Source organism: Girardinichthys multiradiatus, chromosome 14, assembly GCF_021462225.1.
Source record: "Girardinichthys multiradiatus isolate DD_20200921_A chromosome 14, DD_fGirMul_XY1, whole genome shotgun sequence".
Classification (NCBI taxonomy): Eukaryota; Metazoa; Chordata; class Actinopteri; order Cyprinodontiformes; family Goodeidae; genus Girardinichthys; species Girardinichthys multiradiatus.
In genome coordinates, this window is record NC_061807.1 from 38,044,058 (window position 1) to 38,065,473 (window position 21,416).

The 21,416-nt window shown below is 41.0% G+C and overlaps 3 protein-coding genes across 3 annotated transcripts; all 3 read left to right on the forward strand.

The window, feature by feature from the left end:
• Nucleotides 1-8,817: 8,817 nt before the first annotated feature.
• LOC124880790 (histone H4) lies at nucleotides 8,818-9,164 on the forward strand. Its single transcript, XM_047386143.1, has one exon. The coding sequence runs from the start codon at nucleotides 8,824-8,826 to the stop codon at nucleotides 9,133-9,135; it is 312 nt and encodes a 103-aa protein (XP_047242099.1). The 5' UTR covers nucleotides 8,818-8,823; the 3' UTR covers nucleotides 9,136-9,164.
• Nucleotides 9,165-13,835: 4,671 nt separating this feature from the next.
• LOC124880794 (histone H4) lies at nucleotides 13,836-14,147 on the forward strand. The gene has a single exon (XM_047386147.1). The coding sequence runs from the start codon at nucleotides 13,836-13,838 to the stop codon at nucleotides 14,145-14,147; it is 312 nt and encodes a 103-aa protein (XP_047242103.1).
• A 1,149-nt stretch (nucleotides 14,148-15,296) lies between these two features.
• On the forward strand, nucleotides 15,297-15,755 carry LOC124880787 (histone H2B-like). The gene has a single exon (XM_047386139.1). It carries the CDS (start codon nucleotides 15,329-15,331, stop codon nucleotides 15,704-15,706), a length of 378 nt encoding a protein of 125 aa, XP_047242095.1. The 5' UTR covers nucleotides 15,297-15,328; the 3' UTR covers nucleotides 15,707-15,755.
• Nucleotides 15,756-21,416: the final 5,661 nt, after the last annotated feature.

Sequence of the window (21,416 nt, forward strand, 5' to 3'; positions counted from 1 at the left end):
TCTGGACAAAAAGAGTGAGAAAGAAATTGACAAACTTCTATTCAATTTTATTTGGAAAAACAAGACGGACTATATTAGGACATCTACCTTGATAAATTAGTATTTAAACAGAGGACTTAACTTCTCTATTTTGTATAGGCTTCGCCCTTTAAACTATCACTAGTGGTTAATCCTATCAGAACACTGATTTTTTGAAAATGAAAAGCAAGAAGAATGGCGGGCTGCATCATGGGCTATGACTGCATGCCATCTATGAAAAAGAAGGTAATCATTCATAGGAGGCTAGCTCCTTGGTTTAATTCAGAGCTGCATACTTTAAAGCACAATGTTAGAAAATTGGAGAGAAAATGGCCTTCTACACACCTAGAGGATTCCTAAATAATCTGGAAAAATATCCCACTGTTGTATAAAAAGACACTTCACCAAGCCAGAACAGCTTATTTCTCATCATTAATAGAAGAGAACAAGAATAATCCTAGGTTTCTCTTTAGTACAGTTGCTAAACTTACACAGAGTCATAGCTCTGTTGAGCCATCCATTCCCTTAGTTCTCAGCAGTCATGACTTTATGGGATGCTTCTTAAATAAAATTGATTCTATTAAAAATAAAATCTTTGACATACTCCCAAAGATGATTACTTCATCCTCAGCAAGTGAGACAACATTGGAAATAACTGTAGAACCCGATCTGTGTTTGGACTGTTTTGATCCTGTGGAGCTTCCTGAGTTATCAGAAATATTAGCTTCATCTAAATCTTCAACTTGTATGTTACACCCAATCCCAACCAAATTATTTAAGGAAGTGTTCCCTCTGATTACCAGCCCCATTTTAGGTATGATTAATCTATCCTTAGTAAATGGATATGTACCACAGGCTTTTAAGTTAGCTGTAATTAAACCTTTACTTAAGAAACCTTTGCTTGATCGAGATGACTTGAAAAATTACAGACCTATATCCAATTCTTATCTAAAATTCTTGAGAAAATAGTTGCTAATCAAATGTGTGAGCATTTACACAGCAATGACCTGTTTGAAGAGTTTCAGTCAGGCTTCAGAGCTCATCATAGCACTGAAACAGCTCTGCTGAAAGTCACTAATGATATTCTTATGGCCTCAGACAATGGACTTGTGTCTGTACTTGTCCTCTTAGATCTCAGTGCTGCATTTGATACAGTCGATCACAATATTCTCTTAGAAAGGCTGGAATATGCTGTAGGGATCAGGGGAACAGCGCTAGGCTGGTTTAAATCTTATTTGTCTGACAGATTCCAGTTTGTTCATGTAAATGATAAATCATCTTTAAACTCCAGGGTTAATTGTGGAGTACCACAGGATTCAGTACTTGGGCCAATTCTCTTTACTATATGTATGCTTCCAATCGGTCAAATTATCAGGCAGCATAGAATAAATTTTCACTGTTATGCTGATGATACTCAGCTTTACTTATCCATAAATCCTTATGAACCCAACCAGTTAGACAGACTACAAGCATCTCTTGAAGACATAAAAACTTGGATGACTTTAAATGTTCTGCTTCTAAATTCAGACAAGACAGAAGTTGTCATCTTTGGACCGGAGTCTTTAAAAAAGAAACTGCTTAGTTAATCACTTAACCTGTATGGTATTAAATTGACCTCCGGTAATGAAGTAAAAAACCTTGGTGTTATATTTGAGCAGGACATGTAATTTAAATCCCATATTAAACAGGTTTCTAGGATTTCCTTCTTTCACCTCCGTAACATTGCCAAAATTAGAAATATCCTATCCAGGAGTGACGCTGAAAAACTAGTCCATGCATTTGTTACTTCAAGGATGGAGTATTGTAATTCGTTACTATCAGGATGTCCACAAAATGCAGTTAAAAGCCTTCAGCTGATTCAGAATGCTGCAGCAAGAGTTCTGATGAAAATTAAAAAGAGAGATCATATTTCTCCTATTTTGGCTTCTCTTCATTGGCTCCCTGATAAATCAGAATAGAATTTAAAATTTTCTATCTCACATATAGAGCCCTTAATGATCTAGCTCCATCATACATCAGAGATCTGATTGTTCCTAACAGAGCTCTGTAGTTATGTTGCTATAGGCTTAGGCCACTGGAGAACTGACCACTTTCACTCTCTCTGCTACATTCTCATTCTACTGTCCAATTTTGATTTATTTGCTGTTATTTGACCTTTTAACTCTATGTTCTCTCTCTGTTTTTTTCTCTTTCTAGAAGCTACATCTGACCTTGCTCTGTGTTTAGCTGTGGCACCTTCCTGGAGGGGGACATCGGCCAAGCTGCTGCTACCAACAACTTAATTCAAGACTTTGACAATAGAGTTTAGAATCTGATAATTTTAAATTGTCGATCAAGGGGGCAGCAGGTTGGAGTAGCTCTATTACATTTCATTCTGATTAGCTCTTTTTAAGAACTCAAATTCCTCTTGTGGTGGGTAAACATTGATTTTTTGGGACGATTATCCTCTCCAGTATCAGATCTTGTACAGCTGGAAGAATTTTTCTGATACTTTTTTACTGTTGGACATTTGTTATGATGCGTCACCATGGCAATGGGATTCAATTCAAATCAATTCAAAAATACTTTATTAATCCCAAAGGGAAATAAAATGTTGTTGTAGCTCATATTATGCAGGTTGCTTCAAAGAGCTGTTGCAGATGCTGATGGCTGTGGGTAGGAAGGATCTCCTGTCACGGTCTGTCTTACAGCAGATCTGAAGAAGCCTCTGACTGAAGACACTCTGTTGTTTTGGGACAGTCTGATGAAGAGGATGCTCAGGGTTCTCCATAATGTTAGATGTTAGGTCAGAAAGCCTGGCAGATATGATCCTGCAACCATCTCTCAGTGAAACATATAATACAGTGAACCCTCGTTTTTCGGGTTACGTTCCAAATGGACCCGTGATAGGCGAAATCCGTGAAGTAGTAACCTTTATTTTTTTTACAATTATTATACAATGAAATACTCCATAATACATTGAAACCAAAGAACAAAACCTTTTTATAGGCCCAAGCATTTGTTTAACAAATAAAAGTACTGTATAAACGTTTTTTGTTTTTTTTTACAAATAACTACTGTACTGTAAAATAATAATTTTAATCATCAATACGAAATGAAGGCTTCAAATTGCGGAGATCAGCACCGCCCCACCGCGACCCGAGTCATTGGATTAGAACAAGAGAAAATGAAAAATGATTATGAAAAAACATATAAAGTACAGTAGGACAAATAGTGACTCACGTGTATTTCACTGCTCTTCTGACTGAGCCGCTGCATCTTGACTCCGCTCTGTAGCGTTTTTTTCTTCTAAAGCCTGTGGTACAGGTGTGTTTTTTCGAGAGAAAAACATAGTTATCTGTTGTTGATGTCGCTCTTTTTTCTTCTGGGCAAAAAGATTCTTATAAACCGACATGCCACCATCGATTATGTTTGAGAACTGTAATGAACGGCTCATCATTTTTATTTTTATTTTTTCTTTCTGCTCTCGGTGGAAAAGGACGCTTTTTCTCCCGCACCCCACCCATATCTGCCCTGCTTCAGCTCTGTGTCTTGTCTTCTTTTTGGAGCCTCTTTTTGCATATCTTCCAAATTCTTAGTCATGGATTTGGTCAGCTGGTCTCTCAATACAATTGATCAAATTTTCTCAACGAGAAGACAGGGTGAAGGAGAGCGCACTTGTCCGGATTGGACGTTTTTCTCTGGATACACAATGGACTCCTGGCAGAAGTGGAGGATTGTGTGTTTGTCGATAAAGTCAGTCGAGGATGTGGAAGATATGTATATAATTGGATGTTTGATATCAGGATTTCTGCTTTTTGGAGTCAGCGGTTACCTGGCATATCGAGAAATTCGGAGAATGTCAGCAGGTGTTCTGGCAATTGTGAGGCTGCCTGGCATGTGTGATGGGATCTTCAGGGCGATCAGCACTCAGACTGAGATGTTACGTGAGCTGAATCGCAGACTGGATGTGATCCTTACACAGGATAGCAGGCAGGTTGCGGTTCCTGGACTCAGGGGTGAAATGGGATAAATCTTGGAGAAAGTTGTTCACTCAGATCTGCCGAAAGACCAGGACTTTGTCTGTTTGGATTCACCTTTGAGAAGCACCAGCGAGACTCTCAAGGCTGACGGAAAATTAAGAGTTAGCCTAACCCAAATAATTATTGTTTTTTCTGAATCTGGCTCCCCTGCACGGCCTTGATGGCTGGCTATCTTCAACCTCTCCTGGAAGTTATGTAAACATGACACTGCTCCCTCTGCCCCTTCCTTTCCCTGAGGACATCTGTGGACCTGCTCAGAACTTTGTGGCCGGTTGATGAACATTCCAACGTACCATCAAGGACAATGGCCTCTGGGACAGTGCTTCATGGACTTACTTGCACACACACACATGCTCAAGATAAACATATGCACCCCCTCACACCACCTTCACCGTTCCCAGCATGATGTTGTTTTGTCAACTTGTTGCTTCTTTGTGCTGAGGTTTTTTGCAATCTCAAACTGTATCCTGCTAAGGATAAAGTGTGAAATATGATTTTTTTCCCTCTACTTACCTAATGTAGCCTCTTTTCTCATCTAACAAGGGCAGCGCCTGTGAGTGGGCAGCAAAGCCTCGGTGACCCGTTCCCCCTTGTCTTGTGTCATGATGTATGTTTGGATGGGTTGTACTGGAATTCAAATTTCCCCTCGGGGATCAATAAAGTATCTTTGAATTGAATTGAATTGAATTGAATTAAAGGGTCCCATTCTTGAGCTGCTCGCTGAAGTTCAGTGGCCATTCTCAGCATTGTTGCTAAGCGACTAAGTGTTAGTCCATCCTCATCTTTATCCACACTTGTGTCCCCTTCTTCTTCTTCTCTTTCATCATCGCTTGGTAGCTTTGTCATTTCTGCCAGGTCTGCATCGGTCAGCGGATGTGCGTCTGCATCAATCAGGGCATTAATGTCATCCGTAGTCATGTCATTAAAGCCGCCTCCTCCAGGCTGTTTAGCAAGATTCACAAATGTATCTACGGCAGAGTGATGGATCTCATCAAGTGAGCCTCCGGTTGGTTTTTGCACTGCCTCTGGCCACAGTTTTTTCCAGGAGGCATTCAAAGTTTCAGTTTTCATCTCCTGAATGGCCTTCTGAATATTTTGGAGACATGATGCGATGATTTATTCACGCCAGTAGTCCTTTAGTGAGAAATCTTGATCCGAGTCCATAGCCTCAACAAGATGTTGCATGGTGTTGCGCGTATAGAGAGCCTTGAAAGCACGGATGATGGCTTGGTCCATGGGCTGAATCAGGGATGTAGTGTTTGGCGGCAGAAATTCAATTTGCACATCATCATACGCCAAATCATCAGGGTGACCTCCGGCATTGTCAACGAGAAGAAGCACTTTAAAGTCTAGTCCTTTTCCTCTCAAATTACACTTGACCTCCGGGATGAAACAGTGATTGAACCAATCCAGATTGAGCGCTTTTGTCATCCAAGCCTTTGCGTTGTGCATCCAGTAAACGGGCAAATCATCCTTAATTTTGTTTTTCAGTGCTCTGGGATTTTTAGACCTATAAATAAGCCCTGGTTTAATCATAAAACCTGCAGCATTTCCGCACATAACCAGAGTCAAACGATCTTTTTGGGCTTTAAATCCTGTGGCTTTGGCTTCTTCCTGCATGATGAAGGTGCGGGAGGGCATTCGTTTCCAAAATAAGCCAGTCTCATCCATATTAAAAACTTGTTCAGGCTTATATCCCCTGTTAGGTATTATTTAGTCAACTCAGAGGTAAGAACGATACAGTCAGAGTTACTTGCAGCAAGGGTAGCCCACTTTGCAGTGAAACTACAAAGTTTTTGACACCCTATCTCTTTATTTATATGCACAGTTCAACAGACAGTTCAGACAGGGTGTGTGTGTGAGACGGAAAGGAGGCTGGTTCTCACAAAGATAACAATGATGTCACACACACAGGGAGGAAGGCATAGTGCAGGTGCCTTGCAACACAAAGTTTTTACATGAGTGATAACAAGTTTTTGCACCCATCCAACAGTCTCTCCTTTTATCACAAGTAAAAACATTTAATATAAAAACGAGTAAGAAAAATACTTTGTATGAGCGAAAACCCACGGACGGTAAACAGATTATATTTTGTGGGAAATACTCATACGGCCCCACCGCCCTCGGCGACCATTAAAAGTTAAATGTTGATTAATGCTTGAAATCATAAAAATAAAAGAATGATACTTGAAATCATAAAAATAAAAGAATGATACTTGAAATCATAAAAATAAAAGAATAATACTTGAAATCATAAAAATAAAAGAATAATACTTGAAATCATAAAAATAAAAGAATTAAAAAATCTGCCCTGTTTATGTCATCATTGTACTTTTTCTCATTTCACTTAAGCAACAACTTCTTTCGATTTTCTGCTGTAAGGTCATTTTATGAAATATAATGTATGAGTACACTCAGGCTTTTGATGTGATTTATTTACAACATGTCATCATAATCGTCCCCTTCATTTTCATGCATTTCTACCTAGTTCAGTGTTGCATATGCCACCATGAACAAAACCAGAAATTCTGTAGGAATGGATGTGCGTCATGTTCTTCCGTCAGTGGTCTGAGATGGGTCCCGTCTGATGTCCATCTCTTCTGGTTCGGTATCACCTCCTGTGGATCCTGCTTTAGATAGAGAAAGAGTCCTGCTACCAGAATTAAGCTCAGGCTTATCAGTCCTGTCCACATGTTACAGAGAGCCATTTTATAATTGGGCACAGATCAGCTGTTTTCTTCACCGGTTTGAGACGCTGGGCCATATGGTCCTCCAACTCCTTTGAACCCGGACTTCCTCTGCTACCCCGTCGGTTGGTTTGGCTCCTGTAACAGCAAAACTGGCTTACAGTGGCTTTTATGGATCCAGGAAGGCCTCTCTGCTATTTTCAGAGCTGTGGGCGTTGTCAGGAGTATTTGAAACGGCCCTTTCCACCGAGGAGTGCTCCAATCCTTCCGGTGGAGTGTCTTAATCAGGACCAGGTCTCCAGGCCTCAGGTCCTTCTGTGGGATAGGAGCAGAGATTATCGGCAGACCACTGGACATTTGTTTTTCTTTTGTCTGCAACATTTTATTCATCCACTCAGCTAATGAAGTTTCCTGTTGTGCTTTCTCTATTTCATTCATGTCAGAGGGCAGAGAAAACGGTCTGTCATGTACTATTTCTTTGAGAATACAAATTCACATCAGCAACTTGGTGCCACGTGATCTCAGACTCAGAATATAGTGGGTGGAGCCATACAAGGATGTACAGTAGGTGGCAAATGGAGTAAGACCAGTTTGATTTGGAGTTATTCTCATCCATAATTTAACCAGGGATAGGCATTCGGGTCATGGCCTCCCTGTTTCTTCCATTGTTTTCCTTAATCTTTAACTGAAATCCTAATGCTTTAGAACTTAGTTCTATTAATTTATTTACAAAATGAGTTCCATTATCTGACCTTATAATCTGTGGGATACCATATGTGGGGAAGAAATGTGTCACTAGGTTCATCTATTGCAACTAGGCAATATTTCTTCCCCCGTGTTTGCAACAAATTATGCATGATCTGCAAAAATTATTTGCATAGTCAGAAAAATTTATAGTGTAGCATTAATGCTTTACCAGATGTGACATATTCCCCCCTTGACACGTGGGTCTTCCCAATGTGTCACTGTAGCCGCTGTGTTGTATAAATTTTTTGGGAGGATTGGTTTATCTTCTATCTGATAGATGTCTTCTTTTTTCTGTGCTCCTCTCTTTAGCCAGGCCTTTATTTCTGTCTTGGGTGCTGACTGTTGGGTGTCTTTCAGCACGTCTGTGTCTATAAATAGCAGATCTGACATTTTCTCTTTAATAGGTTGAAATGAGTTAGTTCTGTCCCTGATGATGTTTTAAAACCTCTATTTTGTCAAATTTTAGCATGGTGATGTACTGATCTGAAAATGTATTGGCTGTCTGTGTATATAGTAAGTATTTGTCTAGTTGAGCTGCCTAAAAGCCTCCAACATCCTTCTACATTTTACTCTATAGACCAACAGCATCATCTAGATTCACTTGGATTTATTGTCCGGGTCCATTTCATCAGTAGTGATGAGAATTCTGCTTCTTATCAGGGATCCATATGATTTGGCTCAACTCCATAACAGATTCTGGTTCCTTTAGCTGGAACTCTTAATATTTGACCTGACTTTTGATAATACACATCAATGCTGACACAGTTTCATAAATATTTTGTGTTTCATGTGTTGGAAATGTGTAAACAACGGAAGGACTGAGCCGACTCCCATAAGTCATGTAAATGAACTGGCACATGGAGCCGGTTCTGCCGCAACAGGCACATTTCCTCATTCAGTGGTTTATTTGACGCAGATGAGTCCACGCTCCCAAAACAACTTGTGTAAACATGATGGCGAAGTGCAAAAACATTATTAAAGAAATCTATTTACAATGATTCATTTCAGAGGAGTCAGCAGAGACGGTTTGTTTCATGTAAACGTGTCTCAGATGTTCCTCCTGAACGTCTCCACATTTAATGGATAAATACCCGACATCAGACCTAGCTGAGGAGGTCTTATTTGAAATTATTCCTTTAAGATAAAATTGTGGGGATTTTGATTCACTAGCAGTTTCGGTTCAATCTAATCATAAATCCGAACTTAAAAAACAGAACAGTCCCAGTATCTCCGAACCATGTGGGAGGAGCTGCTGAGTTCGGCTCCTCCTAGGTCCGCAGCTCAGCCATTAAAGCTGGGAGTCTGCAGCCGCTCTCATTCATCTTTGTGTTTCCACAGAAGAAGACAAAATGAGTGGCAGAGGAAAGGGAGGCAAAGGACTCGGGAAAGGAGGCGCCAAGCGTCACCGTAAAGTTCTCCGTGATAACATCCAGGGAATCACCAAGCCCGCTATCCGCCGTCTGGCTCGCCGCGGGGGAGTCAAGCGCATCTCCGGTCTCATCTACGAGGAGACCCGCGGTGTGTTGAAGGTGTTCCTGGAGAACGTAATCCGTGACGCCGTCACCTACACCGAGCACGCCAAGAGGAAGACCGTCACCGCCATGGATGTAGTTTACGCTCTGAAGAGGCAGGGCCGCACCCTGTACGGCTTCGGAGGTTAAATTGGACCGTTTAAACAAACACAAAAAGGCCCTTTTCAGGGCCACCCACCCACTCTTTAAGAAGCTGATTTCTTTTTGGGATTAATTCATATGGTATTGGCAATAAAAAGAAAAAAACTAATGACGCTTCTATACTCATAGACCGAAATCTGCGGGGAGGAGCATATACCTAACGGTATTCTCACCTCTTGTTACATGATCAAGATATGTCTTTTGAGTTTTTATTTAGTGAACCAAAAGCACATTTTAAAGTCACACCATGTTAAACTAAATGTTAAACAAAAGATGTTAAAAACAAGTCAAAGTGAAATACAGAAAATGTAATCTTATCAATGATTAGAACCCTTCAACGTATTTGTATTTTATTTTTTTTAGAGTTCTACAGAATGTCTAGAAACTTAGACCCGAACCACGTAAGTTGCCTGGTGACACATCTCTCAGATGAATCTGAGAAGATGTGTTTTAATCTATGCTTTTATTCTAAGGGATGATTTGATAAAGAGAAAGTAACACGCTCAATGAATCCTGTTACTTACACTAAGTTTGCTTTTTGGACAAAAGGACCCAAACTCTTCATTCATTCAGTCAACCCTGAACAGAACCAGATGTTTTATATTTTAACGTTTTTCAGTATGAAGCTAACTTAGCATTTTACCTCATCCTCTCATAAAACAAAGATAAATGACTGTATTTCAATTATTTATGTTCCATTTTGAAACGACAATCAATTAACTTGTTTCCAAAGAGATAATCTAAATAAAATATGTACAAACTGAATAAAAGATCACAAATTACTGAGTAAAAGTGAAGTCACCCTACTTTTTTTCTGTTCTGCGTGAAATTTGATTTTGAATAGACTAATAATATAATTACTAATACTAATATTATTTACACAGAAAGAAATCTGTGAAATGTGTCTTTACAGAAATGAATAAAGTGAGCATATTGTGACAAATATGTAGAATAAACTCTAAATGAACTAAAAAGCAGTGATGACGTATGTAGTAGTTTGTACTTTTTTTTAATGATACATAAGAGATCTTTACAGATTTCCTGGCTGTCATAACACTTTCTGTCCAGTGTTTTGATTGGTTTAGGCACCAGAAGTGTTATAGAAGCTATTTTCTTATGTCAAACGCGAAGTAAGCATCATTTCCTAATATTTTGGAATATTTTCAGATGTTGTCCGTTGTGTAATGATAGTATAAGTACACAGCTGACATGTATTGCTAAAGAGAAAGAACCACTGTCATTGTTAACACTGTTACTTCAGGATGGAAGATGTAGATAACCAAACTACAAGAGAAAGACAGCTAGAACTGGAAAATGAAATGGAAGTTGAGGAACTAGCTGTAAGGGTTAGAGCTGCTGCTGTTATGGTTACAGCTTCTGAAGAGGACGATCATATGTATGACAGTAATCAGTCTGATGATGTAGGCCCTGAGCTTTATGAACAGGACCAACAGGAGGAGGCTATCGTACTTCTGACCTCAGCGTTTCTTGAGTACAATAGATAGAACACAAAGATTCTTTACTGTACCTCAGTCAGGAAGTTTAGGTTTAAAAGCATCAAGTGTAAGGTAAAGAGAAGCATGCAGAGTCACACAAAGGTAAAAGGTAAAAACGAATAACAGAAAAATAGAAATAAGAGTCAAAATTGTCTGAAATGTTTTAATGGTGTCCTGCCTGAGACACTTGGGACAAGCTTGGGAGCAGGCATAGCTCAAAAGATTTTGCAAACACTGAAATTACGGTAAAAGTAGTTTCGCGTACACTGAAATCCAAGCAGTGGATTAGCTGCAGATCACAGAACCACGTGATGCCCCACTGGACGATTTTACTTTGGTTAGGGTGCAGGTTTGGTAGAGAGTTAAGTCAGGTGTTTCCAGTGGTGCTTTCCTCCATGGTATGCAACTAGAAACCTTTTAGTGTGTAAAATAAAAGTATTTTCTCTTCATATCTATTGCATAATTACTAGATATTATCAAATGTATTATGTTACATACTAATCTAGAATGATATCAAACTTTATAAAACTATGCCACTGTGTTCTTTGCCGCACACTTTAGCGAGCCATATCATGTAATACAGACATTTATATGTGCTATTTTTACTCGGTTTTAGTCTCTAAGACATGCTTTATTAAGCAGTTACAATTATATTCCTTTTTTCTGTCTTTTTAGGACCTTCTCCTAAATCACCTTTTTGAGAGACTGCATTCAGTCGCCAGGGAGGTGTGCGCTCGGCTCAGCTGCTAAACAGTTCCAAGCGGCTGCTGCGCTGGGCGCGCATGAACCTGCTCTCTATCAGAGCAGTGTACATCCACGGTGTCCTGAACAGAGGAGCGGACATCATGTCCAGAGGTGGTCCTCGTCCCGGGGACTGGAGTCTCCAACCTGAGCTGATTGTTCAGATCTCGAGCAGATTTGGGAAAGCAGCAGTGGATCTTTTCGCCACACAGGAGAACGCACAATGCCAGTTGTGGTTCTCACTGAGCCCACGGGAGGATCCACCATTAGGAGTGGATGTCTTTGCTCACAGCCCGTGGCCGAAAAGGCTCCTTTGCGCTTTTCCGCCAGTTCCGCTGATCCCGCGGCTCCTGGTTCGAGTCCGAGAGGAACAGCTCTCAGTGATTCTTGTAACCCCCGAGCGCAAAAGCGCGCCATGGTTCCCGAACCTGCAGCAGCTGGTGTCAGGTCACCCATGGCAGCTGCCATGGAGAGAGGATGCACTCCTCCAGGCGGGAGGGGCGATCAGGAGCGTCCCAGAGTTAGGTCAGCATCTCTGGGTCTGGCCGCTGAACAGGATCGCTTAGAAAGACTGGGTCTCCCGCACGATGTGGTGCGCACGATTCATGGCGCACGAGCCGCCTCTACCACAGCGTCGTACGCATCAAAGTGGGCAGCTTTTCAGCGCTGGTGCGCAGAGAAAGGCGTGAAGCCTTTTTCATGTCCATTAGGCTGCGTGCTGTCATTCCTCCAGCAGCTGATGAACAGAAATTTAGCTTTCAGCACCATTGAAACTTATGGTGCAGCTATTTCTTCCTGTCATGAGGGTTTTGGTGACAGAACGGTTTTTAACCCCCGCTGATGAAGCATTTTCTGCGGGGTGTACGTAGACACAGACCCGTGTCACGCCCCTTAGTCCCTCAGTGGGATTTAGCGCTCGTCCTTCGCGCACTGGTTAAAGCTCCGTTTGAGCCCTTAGATCAGGCTCCACTTAAATTTCTGTCTTTTAAAACAGCCCTGCTGTTAGCTCTGACATCTGCGAAGAGAGTGAGCAATTTATCTGCACTCTCTGTCGCTCCTTTATGTCTCAGAATACGAGCCGACGGCAGCTCAGCTGTGCTGCGTCCTAACCCTGCTTTTACACCTAAAAGCATCACGAGTTCGTTCAGATCGAGAGTGATAACTCTGGGTGGCTTTTATCTCTGAAGAGGAGGCCACCTCTCATCTCCTCTGTCCTGTGTGCGCGCTTTTGTGTTACGTGGCGCGCACGGTTGCACTGTGCCGCTCCCAGCGTCTGTTCGTGCGTTATAGAGCTTTTGCACCAAAATAAACAAAAGTTACACTGACATGTAAAAAGATGCATGAATTGAACGTGATGCTGAAAAAAATATTTTAGCATGAAGCACACATTTAATATTCTCTAATGAATTCGTTAGAGAGAAGGTTAAAGAGTTTCAGTGTCTGTGATGTTGCCTTAGAACAACAGCATCTGAGCATTTGTAAAGTATTTATAACCCTCTTTCAGCCAACCATGATGGACGTATTGAATTGCTCTTTAAGCCGATGATCAAAAGAAGCACGGGAGCACTTCACTTTGTCTCGCTGAGGGGTTGAAGATGAAGAGGAAAATATGTTAGGAATATGGCCTTTGGCTAATCTAAGGCTGTGTTTCACCCAAACATTAGTAAACCTGCTCTGACTGATTGGACTAGTAATTAAAACATATTGGTTCAAGTTGTAAATGTCCTATACATGGATTGCAAAGACTATAATATATTTAAAGAAAAACATGTGATCGTGTCTTATGACACAGCTGCAGACCACTGTCTTCCTGTTCATTTTCAAAAGAAACCACCGAAACTTCTGAAAAAGCAGATGCTTCAGTGCTTGTTTTGATCATTAGTCTTATTAACTATTTAAAACCTATATCAGGTCATGTTGCCCATTCCTCATTCTGTAAATAGAAAAAGGACTGTTACTTCCTTTGATCAAAATGTTGTGTTTGAGCTTTTAAGACAAAAGTCTTAAATGAGCTGATTGGATGTCACATAAACTCTTCCACTGGATGACATTGTAAGATAGATAAAACTACTAGGTTAATAGTGTTAATGTTCGTACTTTAAACTAGAGAACAATAAGCTTTTACCTACTAACTAGTTAGCACCAGCTGCTGCTAGCTTTTCAACATTTCCCCTATGACCAAAAGTTGGTAATTAAGTCAGTATAGACAGGCAATATTTGATACTGTTATACATTCACCAAGAACTTTATTAGGTACACTTTACTACTATCAGGTTCGACCTGTTTTTCTCTAACTTTCTCGAACTTAAAAAACAGAACAGTCCCAGTATGTCCGAACCATGTGGGAGGAGCTGCTGAGTTCGGCTCCTCCTAGGTCCGCAGCTCAGCCGTTAAAGCTGGGAGTCTGCAGCCGCTCTCATTCATCTTTGTGTTTCCACAGAAAAAGACAAAATGAGTGGCAGAGGAAAGGGAGGCAAAGGACTCGGGAAAGGAGGCGCCAAGCGTCACCGTAAAGTTCTCCGTGATAACATCCAGGGAATCACCAAGCCCGCTATCCGCCGTCTGGCTCGCCGCGGGGGAGTCAAGCGCATCTCCGGTCTCATCTACGAGGAGACCCGCGGTGTGTTGAAGGTGTTCCTGGAGAACGTGATCCGTGACGCAGTCACGTACACCGAGCACGCCAAGAGGAAGACCGTCACCGCAATGGATGTAGTTTATGCTCTGAAGAGGCAGGGCCGCACCCTGTACGGCTTCGGAGGTTAAACTGCGCCGCTTGGTCCAACTAAACAAAGGTCCTTTTCAGGGCCACCCACCCACTCTTTAAGAAGCTGATTTCTTTTTGGGATTAATTCATATGGTATTGGCAATAAAAAGAAAAAAACGAATGACGCTTCTATACTCATAGACCGAAATCTGCGGGGAGGAGCATATACCTAACGGTATTCTCACCTCTTTTGTTACATGATCAAGATATGTCTTTTGAGTTTTTATTTAGTGAACCAAAAGCACATTTTAAAGTCACACCATGTTAAACTAAATGTTAAACAAAAGATGTTAAAAACAAGTCAAATGAAATACAGAAAATGTAATCTTATCAATGATTAGAACCCTTCAACGTATTTGTATTTTATTTTTTTTAGAGTTCTACAGAATGTCTAGAAACTTAGACCCGAACCACGTAAGTTGCCTGGTGACACATCTCTCAGATGAATCTGAGAAGATGTGTTTTAATCTATGCTTTTATTCTAAGGGATGATTTGATAAAGAGAAAGTAACACGCTCAATGAATCCTGTTACTTACACTAAGTTTGCTTTTTGGACAAAAGGACCCAAACTCTTCATTCATTCAGTCAACCCTGAACAGAACCAGATGTTTTATATTTTAACGTTTTTCAGTATGAAGCTAACTTAGCATTTTACCTCATCCTCTCATAAAACAAAGATAAATGACTGTATTTCAATTATTTACGTTTCATTTTGAAACCACGATCAATTAACTTGTTTTCAAAGAGATAATCTAAATAAAATATGTACAAACTGAATAAAAGATCACAAATTACTGAGTAAAAGTGAAGTCAGACAATTTTTTTTTTTTTTTCTGGATGAACTTTGATTTTGAATAGACGAATTATTTACACAGAAAAACATCTGTGAAATGTGTCATTACTAAAGTGAAAGAAGTAAAACGAAGTGACGATGTTATTTGTATTTTTTGCATATTTCTGGGGTGCGTTGGAGGTTTTCCGCCTTTTCTTCTTCTATTGTCCGACTGCGCGGGACATTTGAAAAAGTCACGTGGTTTCACTCCCAGCATCACCTGATCGACTGAGCGGTTCAGCCAATCACAGCCAAGGGACGGTACAGCTAAATTTACATGGGTTCTGTATAAGAACAGCTTCCCTCCTCAGTATCTCATTCGTTGCTGTAATATTCAGTGAGGAAATATGCCTGAACCCGCCAAGTCTGCCCCTAAGAAGGGCTCCAAGAAAGCCGTGACTAAAACCACCACCGGCAAAGGAGGCAAGAAGAAGAGAAAGACCAGGAAGGAGAGCTACGCCATCTACGTGTACAAGGTGCTGAAGCAGGTCCACCCTGACACCGGCATCTCCTCCAAGGCCATGAGCATCATGAACTCGTTCGTTAACGACATCTTTGAGCGCATCGCCTCCGAGTCTTCTCGTCTGGCTCACTACAACAAGCGCTCCACCATCACCTCCAGGGAGATCCAGACCGCTGTGCGCCTCCTGCTGCCCGGTGAGCTGGCCAAGCACGCCGTGTCTGAGGGAACCAAGGCCGTCACCAAGTACACCAGCTCCAAGTAAACAATGCTGCTGTTTAACCAACAACCACAACGGCTCTTTTAAGAGCCACCCACTACATCTGAAGAGCTTTGATATTCTCTACGATACTGTGTTCACTTTCTTTTATAAATCAAACTCTTTGTCAGCCATACACTAAACAGTTACCAGCTGCTTCATATGTTGAAATGAGTAATATGCAGGTAACCTGAACAGTGATTTATGAATATTTTAGTCACCTGCTTCAAGGTTGGCTGTGATTTCTTTTTTTTTTTTTTTTTACTTGACTTTCCTGTTCTGATGAAGTAACTTGCTGATATTTCCAAAGCTTTGCAATAAAATTGTTAGCTGTTGGGTTATTGACTATTTGGCCTGTCTTGTTTTTTTTTTTTTCTTCTTTAAGAGCTCCCCCTCAGGTCACCCCACCATCTGCAGGCGGTAATTAGTTTAATGTAGGTTTTGTATGGTCCAGTACATTCTTCTCCAGGGGCTTCATGTATGAAAAACTGCAGCTTTCATACTAAAAACCAATGGGGAGAAATTCTGAAAGATAATTCAGATTTCAGATTTGGACCGCCTGCTCTGTCTCTAAATACATATGCAAAGTAGTATAAAGAACCAGAAGTCACCCTTCAAGTGTCCAATCAACCATGGCAACGGTGCTGACAGTCAAAGAACGAGTTCCTTTCAGTGGAAAAACAAGAAATTGTCTACACACCATGAGGGTTATTTTTAGTCACAGCAAACCAACAACTACTTGAATGACCTAAGCGCCTCAAACCTGACTGAAAAACAAATGTTTGTCTACTTGTAATTCTTTAATTCTACAATATCTGCATTAAATCCGAACGGCGCTGTCTAGCTGCGTAAGCTCATTCATAGCTCAATGCTGATCATAATGATGTGAATACGCCTCCTTTATTTCTATCCGGAACACTGACCACACACCGTGTGTAAAGAACTTCAATCTTTGAAACCCTTCAGGACGTCACATTAAAAAATAGAAAATTACCTAGTATACGGCCATCTTGCATAGAGATTTGCCAGCACAACTATTGTTAGATTATAATTATTTTAATATTTTAATCGTGAGTTGAGGCTATTGTGCAACTGATATGTGATTATCTCCAGCTTGTCCACCTTAGGAATCATCACAGCTGACTTGTCTGGAATTAATCTGCTGATTCAACAGTTTTCTTTTTCAGTGAGAATGACGGTGCTCCTTAGATTGTTTCCATTTTCTGAGTTGTGTTGCGTAATGTGCGACGAGAAATGTGATTCAGTTTCATCGCTCTGGTTTAAACCATAAGAGCTCAAACCCATGAAAAACATCACGCTTGTTTCTCCATGAATTAAATAAGACTGATTTGAGTCATATTTCTGTGTATTCATGTGAGTTTTAGTTCTTTGTAGTTCATTATTGTCGATCGAAAACGTTTGCGTGGCTTCCGCACATTTTCACGGCAGGTCAAAAATTTGCATGGATTTAAGCACTTTCACGCAATGGAAATTTCTCAGATGATACCAACACAGGAAGGAAGGGAAGGTTTTGTTCTGCAGAACAACAGTGACATTAGTGAAGCTGTTTGTGTTTATTTTACTGAGCCAGATTTTCTAGTTTCTATTAAATTAGATAATATTCACTATATTTAATGTAGCGGCTATTGATAGGTTGCCACCTACTGGTAGAAACGTGTATACTCCACCACCGTCAGGCTATGAGGTCAGGGCATGACCAATATAGTTTATAGCCGGGTTTCAGTCACGTGATTTTGAGGGCGCGATTTCAGATGGAGGGCAGGAAGTAAAATGTCAAAGGAGGCAACCGTTGCAGAGAGTCCGTATTGTAGGGATTTAGATCCAGTTTCAAGGCGAAGATACAGTTAATTCACAGATATGTTGGACCCTTATCTCATCAAGATGAGTGAGTTTTCGAGAGAACCTCAAGATTTGCCTTTAATCGAGGCTGTTGATATCACGAACTATCTGGCACTTCAAACGTCTTACTACAGTAAACAGCAGATGAAAGCCTACAAAAGTCTGGAGGCATGAAAGTTTTTTGTCAGCAGGTGGGTCTAGAACCTCGGCACCAAACGGCTCCGCAATAATTATCGTTTAGTCTTTGCCAAGGTGAGTGTTAGTTCATATATTAGTGGAGATGTTAGCAGTAGTGGCTAAAACAAACATACAACGCCTGTCTACGGCTACATTAACTTAACAATCATTACTACATAAATAGGCATTTCACGACAAACTAATGGTAAACAGAACCACAAAAAAAGAAGTTGGACTGCTACTTACCGCTGACGAAGTGGTCGCTACAGACACTCGCATTAGCAGACTGCTCCTCCCAACCGCAGATGTAGATTTGTAATCCACTTTTTAAGTCGTTTTTCGGTTACTTTTTTACATCTTTCACCTTTATGAATGACAACCTTTGGCACTCGATAATAATGCTTTTCCTTTTTTCTGCTGGAGCGATTGGGGCAGCCGTAAACGGCACAAAACATGTGCGCGTTTACAGATGGCAAATCCTCGGCTACTTCACTTCCTGCCCTCCATCTGCATTCCACGCTCTCGCGGCATAGCTATGTGACATCACGTGAAAGCTAGCTATTAACTGAGAGAAGTAATGAATCATGACTTGTAAGAGGATATAGAATAGAACTTTATTAATCCTTTACAGCGATTTCTTTGTTACAGCAGCAGCACTTATTAAACACCAAAAACAAAAGTAATCTGATCTTGATCATTCTGAAGTCTGATGGCAGGAAGGAAGATGTTCTCCTTTAGCCACAGACTGATACCACCTCAGTGCAGGAGTGAATCCAGAACTGTTCATTTACAGAAACATTTGTTTTCTTTTCAGTTGCTCCATTGGCCAGGTCATCACAGAGCTCCCACACACATGGACCTCTCCTGCAGCAGTCAGTGTAATGGCCCAGGCTATCTTTGGTCAAGCTTCCCTTGAAAGACACGACTGACCTCAAAGTGAATGTTTGTCCTTGGAGAACTGTGGTGGAGGAAAACTTAGTGTGATTTGGAAGGTCAGTACCAATCCATACTATAGCTGTGAGCAACAGAAGCACAGAACATGTTTCCTGAACTGCTGTCTTCTGATGTATTCACTGAGATTGATTCTGGAGTGGCCTGCAGGCAGGGAGAGATGGAAGGGAAGAGTTTTTTTCCACAGCAGCGTGAAGCTGAGCCATACCAGAATCCTGGTACCCTGAACCCTGAGCATCGTCTTTATCACTGTTGTACAACAACAGTGTCTTCAGTCAGAGGCTTCTTCAGATCTGCTGTAAGACAGACGGCTACAGGAGATCCTTCCTGCCCACAGCATCTACAGCGGTTCTTTGAAGAAACCTGAGCTACATCATTTAATTTCTCTTTGGGATTAATAAAGGATTTTAGAATTTTTGAACACAGAAATTCCAGGAAAAACAAATGTTACTTCCCTTGTTATTCCTTTGTTGAGACAGCAGTGTTTTGTTAGATAAATACTTAATATATTCCTCATTGTCTTTTCAACAACAGACATGTTCAACTGGACCACTTCAAGCATGTTGGGTCACAACAGCTTTCACCAGCTGCAGGACAAGTTCACCAAGACAAGTCTGGCCCAGATCCCTAATAGAAAGTGTTAGAAGAGCTGCTGCTAACAGGTGCTGAACACCAGATTAAACAGAATTCCTGAAGGCTCTGCTTGTAAAATACCCATCAGGCCCGGGAGTCTGGACCCGCTGGTTTCAGCGACCTCACCAAGCAGAGGGGTTTAGCTCAGTCATGTACAGGTCCTTCTCAAAATATTAGCATATTGTGATAAAGTTTATTATTTTCCATAATGTCATGATGAAAATTTAACATTCATATATTTTAGATTCATTGAACACTAACTGAAATATTTCAGGTCTTTTATTGTCTTAATACGGATAATTTTGGCATACAGCTCATGAAAACCCAAAATTCCTATTTCACAAAATTAGCATATTTCATCCGACCAATAAAAGAAAAGTGTTTTTAATACAAAAAACATCAACCTTCAAATAATCATGTACAGTTATGCACTCAATACTTGGTCGGGAATCCTTTGGCAGAAATGACTGCTTCAATGCGGCGTGGCATGGAGGCAATCAACCTGTGGCACTGCTGAGGTCTTATGGAGGCCCAGGATGCTTCGATAGCGGCCTTTAGCTCATCCAGAGTGTTGGGTCTTGAGTCTCTCAACGTTCTCTTCACAATATCCCACAGATTCTCTATGGGGTTCAGGTCAGGAGAGTTGGCAGGCCAATTGAGCACAGTGATACCATGGTCCGTAAACCATTTACCAGTGGTTTTGGCACTGTGAGCTGGTGCCAGGTCGTGCTGAAAAATAAAATCTTCATCTCCATAAAGCTTTTCAGCAGATGGAAGCATGAAGTGCTCCAAAATCTCCTGATAGCTAACTGCATTGACCCTGCCCTTGATAAAACACAGTGGACCAACACCAGCAGCTGACACGGCACCCCAGACCATCACTGACTGTGGGTACTTGACACTGGACTTCTGGCATTTTGGCATTTCCTTCTCCCCAGTCTTCCTCCAGACTCTGGCACCTTGATTTCTGAATGACATGCAGAATTTGCTTCCATCCGAAAAAAGTACTTTGGACCACTGAGCAACAGTCCAGTGCTGCTTCTCTGTAGCCCAGGTCTGGGGAATGCGGCACCTGTAGCCCATTTCCTGCACACACCTGTGCACGGTGGCTCTGGATGTTTCTACTCCAGACTCAGTCCACTGCTTCCGCAGGTCCCCCAAGGTCTGGAATCGGCCCTTCTCCACAATCTTCCTCAGGGTCCGGTCACCTCTTCTCGTTGTGCAGCGTTTTCTGCCACACTTTTTCCTTCCCACAGAGGTGCCTTGATACAGCACTCTGGGAACAGCCTATTTGTTCAGAAATTTCTTTCTGTGTCTTACCCTCTTGCTTGAGGGTGTCAATAGTGGCCTTCTGGACAGCAGTCAGGTCGGCAGTCTTACCCATGATTGGGGTTTTGAGTGATGAACCAGGCTGGGAGTTTTAAAGGCCTCAGGAATCTTTTGCAGGTGTTTAGAGTTAACTCGTTGATTCAGATGATTAGGTTCATAGCTCGTTTAGAGACCCTTTTAATGATATGCTAATTTTGTGAGATAGGAATTTTGGGTTTTCATGAGCTGTATGCCAAAATCATCCGTATTAAGACAATAAAAGACCTGAAATATTTCAGTTAGTGTGCAATGAATCTAAAATATATGAATGTTAAATTTTCATCATGACATTATGGAAAATAATGAACTTTATCACAATATGCTAATATTTTGAGAAGGACCTGTATAAAAATTTTCACCAAGAAAAAAAAAAAAATGTATCTCAAATACCCATGTTGTTCTTTACTACAGTTGTGTGCATTAACATTATAGAAAAAATATTCAAAGTTTGAGCAATGAGTTTGCCCCCCCCCCCCTTTCTGTTTCCATTTTCAGTTGCCCAACATGAAAAATGTTATATTCTTTTGCAAGACTTTTTTAATAAAGCTACAACAGAGTGCAATAATGAGAACCTTTGATGATCTTCAACAAATCTGTTCCCAGATAGAAGATCCAGGATGAGATGATCTCCAGGCAGGAACTCTGGAGAAAAAAAACTCAACATCATAATCAGTGCTCTTGTAGAGGAAGCAGTGGGTGGCTCTTAAAAGAGCCGTTGTGTGTTTGG

What these genes read in the sequence shown, in the direction of transcription:
- LOC124880787 (XM_047386139.1), top strand. Translation starts at nt 15,329, where the DNA reads ATGCCTGAACCCGCCAAGTCTGCCCCTAAGAAGGGCTCCAAGAAAGCC.
- LOC124880794 (XM_047386147.1), top strand. Translation starts at nt 13,836, where the DNA reads ATGAGTGGCAGAGGAAAGGGAGGCAAAGGACTCGGGAAAGGAGGCGCC.
- LOC124880790 (XM_047386143.1), top strand. Translation starts at nt 8,824, where the DNA reads ATGAGTGGCAGAGGAAAGGGAGGCAAAGGACTCGGGAAAGGAGGCGCC.